Source organism: Amblyomma mixtum, chromosome 3 (assembly GCF_055824585.1).
Source record: "Amblyomma mixtum isolate Tamu chromosome 3, ASM5582458v1, whole genome shotgun sequence".
Taxonomy (NCBI): Eukaryota; Metazoa; Arthropoda; class Arachnida; order Ixodida; family Ixodidae; genus Amblyomma; species Amblyomma mixtum.
The window spans coordinates 140150363-140160274 of record NC_143014.1 but is presented as its reverse complement, the minus strand read 5'-3'; the positions used below and the strand labels follow the sequence as shown (position 1 = coordinate 140160274).

Sequence of the window (9912 nt, the reverse complement as noted above, 5' to 3'; positions counted from 1 at the left end):
GAATGCCAGTACAGATAAACGGTAACACTGCGACGTCCAAGCCCAAAGCCTGACTGTCCAGAACTGCAGCGGCAGAAACGCGCAGGTCGCGAGCTACATGCGCCCGATATTGCCTTTCGCAGCCGGCTGTGAGTAAAGATATCAGCTTTTGGTCCATGAGCTTCGTTCAAACAAGGTGAGTTTCTGGAACGACACCCGCGGGATTTGTTAAAAACCTAACTATTAAAAGTTATTTTGTTATTATGCCGTGAAAGCCTTCAAAATGCCTATTTATTAAAAATTTGCGGCGGCCTTTGCGATGCAGCTTGAGTAACGGTACATGCGTCGAATGTCTTTGCATCTTTGACTTCTTGAGGCTTTTGGGTTCCTGTTGGAACATTCGACAGCAAGCAGAATGATTGTGATGATGGATTTTTATGGCGCAAGAGTATCTGCGGCCAAAGACCGCCATGGCACAAGGTGTTTTCTTCTCCCCAAGGTTAGGTCAAAGACCCATTTCCCATGCATTTAAACCTAAACAAACCGAGCACCAGACCAGTGGGAAGCTTGAACCCATTGCATCACCGTTGGGTACCCGGCGGCACTGGGGATCGAACCCCGCACCTCCCGCATGCGAGGCGTATGCTCAGACCACTAGGCCACCGCTGCGGTAGCAAGCAGAAAATGTGTCCCCAAGAAGGAAGGGGGCTAGAAACGCCCATCTATTTTTGTGGTCCTCGTGGTGGAGGGAGCGTTCACCCTGGGAGGTGTGGAAGCTCGTGTTCCTGAAGCGGAAGACCCCTATAGACGGAGGGGCAGCCTGGTAATCCAGTGGCTCGGAGTGCCACGTGCGAGGTGCAACCGGGTATATGGCACCACATCTTGTTATCGGGGTGATGAAGCCTCGTCACCAAGCCTGCAAGCCGTCTCGGACTGCTCCATTGAATTTTTGGAACATTATTTCGGTTAAGCGCACTTTTCATTTTTTTTTTCACGTAGGGACGAGTTGCTTGATTCTTTCTCCGGGCCCTCCTACGGCTCTAAAAAGGCATGCCATTAACTCATGTCTGATTTTTTTTCGCCGCTGACTGCGCAACTCGTGCAGCCTTCATTCAGCACACAGTGAGCCTTGTGTTGTCGGTCTGGACAACACAACACATGTATGCCACTGTGAGTATAGTAACGTTGCTATTGGATGCTATTAAGTGCTAGTACTCTGTACCGCTGTAGCCTTGTTCCTGAGAAGTAAAAAGTAGAGAAGAATATGAGCGTCATACTTAATTTTCACTTAAAACTTCACAAAATTTTAAAAAATAAAATTTTTGACTTAGCAGCGCGCTTTTGTTTCGGAAAACCATTGTCACTGGTGTAGTACATCAGAATACATCTTAAACTTGCCAAGTAACAGGCTGGTTAACTAATAATAAATAGATCACTTTTTAACTATCGCAGTTAGGCTCCTAATTATTGAGAGTCATGTAGCCGGCCGTAGGTAATATCCATATAAGTTTTTAGAATTTCGAAAAGCAACAAATTTTGGCTGTGGACCAACAAATTTTGGCTATTTCGACGAGTTACATGCACTGGAGTGGTTGCTTTGCCTGCAAACTTTTGAAAACCACCTGTATTTTTGCGCGTTGAAGCCAGAAATTGTTGGGTCACACCGCCGAGGGTACCCGCGCCTTCTAAATTCCAAAAACTGATATGGATATTACTTACGGTGTGCTACACGCCTCTCAATAACTAAACAGCCGAACAGTAGTAGTTAAAATGTTAACTATCCAATTTTATTTAACGATCCAGCTAGCTAACACGTCCTAGCTGTATTCTCATGCGCTACACCGCTGACAGTGCCGAAAAAAGCGCTCTTCAAATTCAAAAAGCCCATTTTTAAAAATTGTGCAAAATCTTTGGTGAAACACCCTGTAATAATACGTCACAGACACGGCGCTGAAAATCTGACATAATATGTGAGACGGCACTCAATATCATACGCGCTTAACTATCTGGCTTCCTCCAAACGATGTAGTGTTTTCCTGGCGAGCATTAATAAATATTCATAGTCGCATGAATATGAAGACAATCATTTTTCTCTTGGAACAGTGAATAATTACTGAAGGTTCTATTTCCGGTAGCTCTTTTTCAAATATCCCAAAATTGAGTTTTGCGTAAGAATGCAGTCACTGTCAGATAATTTCAGTGCCAAAATACTCTTAAATCTCACAAAGATCCTTGTGCAGTTCTAACCCCATTCATGAATGTATTACGCAGTGTCTTCGCAGCGACTGATTAGTAGGTAACATTTCAGCGTAATAAAAATTGACATCGCAATCTCCTGAATTTTGGTGAGTGCGTAATATTCCTGTCGCACATCTAAATTTAGTGTCATCTCCAACGAGCGACACTCGCGTTTAGTCATTTGCTCAGCGTCACACCATGCTAATCAATTCTAATAGATAACTTTCTAACGATTACAGTTAGGCGCTCGGTCATAACTAAATATTTGTAGCTGGCTGCCTGCAATCACCATGACAGTTGTTGTAATTTCGTAAACGCGGTTGCCCTCAGCGCTGTCGCTCAACAAAATTTGTCCATTTCACGCGCCTTTAGAAAACCACGCGTATGTGGAGAGCGCACGCAGCAACGTCCACAGGTACGCGTCGCTCCGGGGCGCACGTGTCACGTGACTTTCTGTCTCTCTCTTGTCCTGACTGGGGCACCACTTCGCATTGCTGGCTGCTGCAACACAAAGCAACATGCATAGCCGGCAAAGAGCTTGTTTTAGCCGAAACGCTGGCTAGACAGCTACTTGCTAGTGAAGAAAGCACCCACCGTGCGGATCAGTTTAGGAATTCGAACAAGTACTCATTCATCATGTGCTTGTCCAAGACGTCCGTCTGCAACGCCTGGCAGGAGCGCAGAAGCAACACCCTGCCGGGAGAATATTAAGGGGCTACACCTATACGGCTTGGCCTAAAACCAAATCACACGTGCTCACATCACGGGCCTGCCCGAAAATCCCGGCACTGCCCAGCTTGGGCCGGGGCCGGGCTGCAAGTTGCGGGCCCCGGCTCGGCTTTGGCCAGCACATAGAGGCCCCGTGTCTGGCTTTTCATTCAGTTATAGCAGCGACACGAATGAAGCAGGGTCATTCTTTGGGCTGAAATAAAAAAAGAAGTTACTCGGCGGTTATTCTGCTATAACCTATATTGCATTTAATGTCAGAAAAAAATTACAAACAATGCTGTTCGCGCACAAAACCTAAATCTCAGATTTCCCCGATTTTTGGCGGCCCCAGCCTCTGGCAGGTGGCCCGCCTGCTACGGCGGTCAGGTGGCAACATGCCCACGGGGTTGTGGGCAACCTGCCTCCAGGCTTTATGGCCAACTATGCAAAACACTGCACGCCGCGAGTGGGTCTCGAACCAGCGGTGTCGTGAACAGATCAGCTTAACTTCAGCATGGAATTTATTACAGTGATACAATGTTGTATGTAGAAGAACTAAGTACACACATTAGAAAAACTGGCAAATCAACAGGATGCATAACACACCACACTAAGCTACAAAGGACTAGAATAGGGCAATGAAGAGCGCAGCACTAGAAGTGAGCCCCATTTCGGTTCCTACTCAGTGTGGGCATACACTTCTTTTAGATGAACAATTATTCTTCAGAAGAGTGGTTGGTCTTTTGCACAAATAACAGATTCACAATGTCGGTCCATAATGCGTGTTTTCAAGAGGATGTGTCATCCATTCAGAAAGTACATGTCTAAGGGTTCATCAAAAAATGGCTGTGCAGTGAGATATCGCACACACTCGGGAGTCAAATTGAATTTTATTCAATGTCCGCGCCATAATATCCGATAAGAGCATTGCACCTTTGCAATAGATGAAACAATGCTTACACTTTCGGAAGGATCACAACGGGAGCAATTTACTGTATACACCAAAATACCCGTTTTCTCTAACCGTGTTTTAACGGGTAAAGTCTCGGAGTGTAGCTTATAGTTTAGCTTATAGCATTTTACGCAATCCCTTGAATACGTCGTGTCCTGGAAAGCCAAAATACACAGAGCGCTGCAGGGGCGGAGGAAAGAGCATACAAATTAAATCCTTGTACGTCCGTTTCCTCGACACTGAAAGCAGAAACTCAGGGGAGAACGAACACGCGGCAGCAAAGGTGCAGGCCACTCACACAGACCTGTGACGCAATCTCGGCGTCTAATTGGCTGCTGCTTGTTCTGGCTCCCACATCTATGACGAAAATTGGGGGCACGGCACGCACACAAGCATGGTGTCCAACGTGCTCATATTTGCCTGTCTGCAGGTTCCGCTTCTCGCCACCGCTGGAAATTTGAGTGCTACCACGACGTTTGACAAGCCAGAGTGCTCACCGCTGCTCCCCGCTTATCTACAGCTGTCGCCGATGCAGCTGATCGACGCGCTCATCCTGGGACCCTTCTTTGCTGACTGCCACCAATCACCGTCGACCACGGCACTGGCTGTTCCCTACAAAAGCGGACTCTCGGACCTCACAGCTTCAGTTGGGGGCACGGCACGCACACAAGCATGGTGTCCAACGTGCTTGTATTTGCCTGTCTGCAGGTAAGATGGGACACTTCATCAATTAGAAGTAATTACTTGTCTCTAGTTGTCGTGCCGTGCCCCCGCACATTAGCATCGCTTGTGTGTGATTGTTGGTCTGCATGTCTTAAACTTATCACAAGTGGGGATGTTGAAATGAATCCGGGCCCAGGCTCGACCACAGATGAAAAACTTGAACAGATTTTGCAAACGCTGAAGGAACACACGAAGACGCTAGGCGACATTAAACGTGATCAGAGAGCAGTTCAAAAAGAAGTGAAAGAAAACAGTATCGCCATAAAAAACTTTGAGGACCGCTTAGCTAAACTAGAATCTTTCTTTTCTAAGTTCAATGTCACACACGAGACGGTGACTGGCCTAAGGGAAGCAGTCGCTGACTTATCAAAGAAAGTTGATGACATGGAAAACCGCCAACGCCGCAATAACCTTATCGTTTATGGCCTACCAGAACAAGACAACGAAACGCGGGAGGATCTGGTAAAAGCAGTGAATGAAAAAGTGTTTTCTGTGATTGCTGTTTCTCCTAAAAGTTTAGACCGAATACACTGACTCGGAGGAAAGCAGGGTAATTCGCGACCAGTTATCATCCGCCTTTTTGATTTCAACGAAAAACAGGAAATTATGCGCAACTGTTCCAAGCTGAAGAACACTGGGGTTTCGATCAACGAAGATTTTTCAAAGCAAGTTTCGCACCGCAGAAAGTGTCTTTGGGAAAGCGCAAAAAGTGAGAAGTTAAGTGGAAAGAAGGCGCGGCTTGCTTACGATAAGCTCTATGTGGATGGCAAGGCTTATTACTGGGATGATGACGCGAAAACGCGAAAGGCTTACAGGGATGCTCGTAACCGCCGGAATAAAAGCAGCTCACTGGACAGCGAGAACTCTTCCTGATGAGCTCATAATTTTGAACCTAAATGCAAGGAGTATTTGTAACAAAACATCACATTTCGAAGCTATCCTCTTAGAACATGAACCGGATATCGTGATTGTCACTGAAACTTGGTTAAATGATTCCATTGACAGTACGGAATTTCTTCCTCCGAATTATGCAGCGTATCGCAAAGACCGTGGATCTCGAGGAGGAGGAGTTGCTATTATATATAAAACTTCAATTGTTTGTACAGAAATTGCTTCCCCGCCTGATTTGGAGTGTGTCGTGTGTTCCATGGAAATTGGTGGTTTGTTAATTGTAGCTGTCGCAGTATATCTTCCTCCAGGAACCACCGAAGAATACATGATTTTACTCAATGATTTCTTAGCTGACAAGTTTGGTCACAGTAAATGCAAGATGATAATGGTTGGGGATTTTAATCTACCACTTATTGACTGGACAAACCTTAAAGAAGGTCAGAATGAACAGGCAACTTCTCGCGCTCTTCTAGATATTGCCTTCTCCCTAGATTTAACGCAAATTGTGAGCACACCCACGCGAACCCACAAATCGGGAGAGTCGCTACTTGACCTTGTCTTTTTAAATAAGTCTGTTTCGCAGCTAAATTATTGGTATGAAGTCTTAGAAGGGATCTCTGATCACAAGATGGTGATTACTCACATATCCACTAAATACTGCACCGTTAAAAACAATAGAACCTTGACCATCCCGGACTTCTATAAAGCTGATGATGTCGCAATATTAGATAGCCTGGAACTAGGGTATGATGACTTCACTCGTTATATATCTCTAGAACTTACGTCTGTAAACGATGCGTGGGAGAGGTTTAAAACAGTGGTGTTTGACTCGATAAAGCGATTTGTTCCCATGCGCACTAAAAAAGTCAACAAAAGAAACCCATGGATTACACGAACGATTATTCATAAAAAGCGCCTTTTGAAACGTCTCAGGGCTAAAAAATCCACCTCTAAAACAACTCGCGAGTGTATTAATGTACTCTCTCAGGAGTTGAAAATGGAAATTATCCAAGCAAAGCACCTTTATATGAGTCAAACACTAACTAGTTTTATCAAAACGGCTCCTGGAAAATTTTGGAGATTTGTTTCAAAGCCAAAATCTCGCATTGAATTTTTGACAAGCAAAGATAGAACTATCACTGATAGGACTGAAATGGCATGCCTCGTAAATGAATACTTTGAATCAGTTTTTACTTTGGATGACGGTACTACGCCCCAAACGGAATCTCATGATATACAATCTTTACCTGAGCTTAAAGTAAGTCATACCGGCATTTTCAATCTACTTCTCAAACTGGACGAGAAAAAATCCCCAGGTCCTGATGAAATTCCTAATGCTTATTTAAAGCGGTATGCAGAGTGGTGTTCATTTTACCTCGCAGATGTTTTCCAGAAATACCTTGAATCTGGTCAAGTACCTAACGACTGGAAACTGGCTAAGGTAATACCAATTCATAAACAAGGTCCCAAAGATGATGTCATGAATTACCGACCAATTTCCCTGACCAGTACATGTTGCAAAACGCTGGAGCATATTTTGACCAACCACTTGATGAAATTTGTGGAGGAAAACGGCATTCTGGGGATCAATCAGCACGGTTTTCGACGAGGGTACTCAACATCCACAATTCTGACTGAGCTTGTACATGAGATTGGTGAATTTATTGATGGAAAGGGGCAAATCGATATAGTTTTTATTGACTTCCGGAAAGCTTTCGATAGAATATCGCATAGAAAGCTGCTTATAAAACTGTCCTTTACCCTCGGCAACAATCAGCTAGTGAAATGGATACAGGCATACCTATCACAAAGGGAGCAATTTGTTTCATTAAACTCTACTCATAGTTCTAAAAAATCAGTTCGATCAGGTGTGCCGCAAGGATCGGTAATAGGGCCTTTACTGTTTTCAATATATATCAGTGACATGAGCACAGGTTTTTCCCCACAAGTTGTGATGAAACATTATGCAGATGATACCATTGTGTATTCAAAAATATATTCCTCTTCTGACCAGCAAGAACTTAGCAACCATTTGGAAAAAATTAGTTCCTGGTGTGACGAGTGGCAAATGGAACTAAATCCAACGAAAACATCTTTTATGTGCATGACACGCAAAAGAGACCCTTTAACCTTCACTTACAGTATCAATGGTACAGCATTAACTCAAGCAACCGATGTCAAATACTTAGGAGTCCACCTTAAACATGACCTAAACTGGACAACGCACATTGACAATGATGCAATAAGGCCACGCGGAAGCTCTGGTTATTGCGAAGAAAACTTCATGATGCCACTGTAGAGGTAAAACTACTTGCTTACAAGATGGCTGTGCTTCCAGTGCTGACTTACACAAGTCATGTTTGGGAGCCGTATACTAAACAAAACATATTGAAATGTGAACGGGTACAAAACAAAGCTCTAAGATTTATTTTTAACTCGTACTCTAGAACCCAATCAGTGTCTGAACTTAGAAACAGGGCCGGGCTGACAACTGCGAAGCAGAAAATGCAGCTTAACAGACTGATATTCTTTTTTCATGTGCTGACAGGTAGCTGTAAGGTCAATCTAGACCGATACATCAAACCACTGAATGCTTCTGGGAGCAGAACAAAACACTCCAAACATATCACACCTGTGGATTTTAGAACAGATTCCTTCAAATACTCTTTTCTGGTTCGCACTATTGACGAATGGAACAAATTACCAAAAGAAGTGATTCAATGTTCGGATTTAAAGGCTTTTGAAAACGCCCTCATGAAGTATTTGTGATTGGTTTGACTGGTATGTTTTGACCCATATCACATGTCATTTTGTCTTTCATATAAATTTGTATTGTTGTATTGTTTTGTATTTCTCCTAAGGCGGTTATCTGCTGATGTACTGCATCTAGTTCTTGTTTATTTCAAGGATCTCAACTCCTGTCTTGGCAGCAGCTGACAGTATGAATAAATAAATAAATAAAATAAAAATAAAAAAATAAGCCAGGAAGAACACATATAGCCACAGCGATAAAGACGAGGAGGAAGAGGACACACCCGCTGGGTTTGAGCAGTCATGTACTGGCGGAAATGAAATCGGTCCAAATTAAAACGTCTTCGTCTTCATCATTATATCCTGGCGGAAATCGTGAGGCCCGCTAACCTGGGAACGTAGCCTGCCAGCCACGTCACTTCCTCATGAGCGATTAAGAGACGCTGGGGACCTTGGGACGCAGCACTCCACCTGCTGACTCGGACCAAGGCTTATTCGACCCGTAAGGTAACACTTAATTTCGTCACTGCGCCCTGTTGCGTTTATATGAGGCATTGGTCATGCTTTCTGCAACCGATGAAGGAACTCGTACGCCGTTCATGGTTTCACTTGCTCGGTAAAACGGCTTGAATGTGCTAACACGTGCTTTCGGTATGTTCTTTTTTTAACCCATTGGAGAGATCGAATGGGAATACTTGCACATCACCTCGACAGCAACGCATCGACTGAGAATAGCGTATATAGCTACGTGGGATACATGTACAGGCTTTGTTGGAGCTTAATTTTACACTGTGCTTCGGGGTTCTAGCACAGCTGCACTGCGCTCTGTTGACTGTTTTCTTCCATACCGCTGCGCAGTACCACCATGGCCAGCGGGGCAGCCGGGGCCCAGACCTCCAAGGCATCTAATGCCAGATCAGCCTCTGCACGTGCGGGACTGCAGTTCCCGATCGGGTGCATCCAGCGGCGGCTCCGCAAGGGGCACTACGCGGAGCGCGTGGGAGCCGGGGCCTCCGTCTACATGGCCGCGGTGCTCGAGTACCTCACAACAGAATTGCTGGTGCTCGCCGGCAACGCGGCGCACGCCAACAACAAGACTGCGATCACTCCAAGACACGTCCAGCTTGCCATGCGCAAAGACGAAGAGCTACGGAAGCTGCTCGTAGGAGTAACCATCTCGGAGGGCGCAGTCTTACCATATATTTCATCTAAGCTGCTTCGGAAGAAAAGCAGTGGCTCCGACACCTCGTAGAACGCCTTCAAAGGTGGCGAAGCACTAGCTGGAGGCCGAAAGTGCATGCTGGCGAACAGCTGTGAATAAAACAACATGGCTGCCCATGGGTGACCTGGCTCCTCTTTCGTTATCTGCTCCGAGCAACCGCTGCGTGCGTATCGCACGACACCGCACTCAGACCGACAATTCTTTCCTGGCCTCGTCGAGCATCTCATGGAAACGCGGACAAATACGGCGTTGGCGCCCTGCCTCCTTCGTTCGTGTACGATTCGCTCTTGAAAGAACTGAATCGCGTTCCCGAAGTAGGTCTGTTAGCCTCATGCTTTGCCGAAAAAACAAACTGTTTTTCCGAATGCTAACGCACTAGTTTGTCTAGGAAGAAGCAGATAGTCTGTCATACTGCATGCAGAATCAGTAACAAGGAGTACTGAATCTT

At 45.2% G+C, this 9912-nt stretch overlaps 1 protein-coding gene across 1 annotated transcript; it reads left to right on the top strand.

Moving 5' to 3' along the window:
- Nucleotides 1-9107: 9107 nt before the first annotated feature.
- On the top strand, nucleotides 9108-9494 carry LOC149352162 (histone H2AX-like). The gene has a single exon (XM_089575670.1). The coding sequence runs from the start codon at nucleotides 9108-9110 to the stop codon at nucleotides 9492-9494; it is 387 nt and encodes a 128-aa protein (XP_089431796.1).
- The last annotated feature ends 418 nt before the right edge of the window (nucleotides 9495-9912 follow it).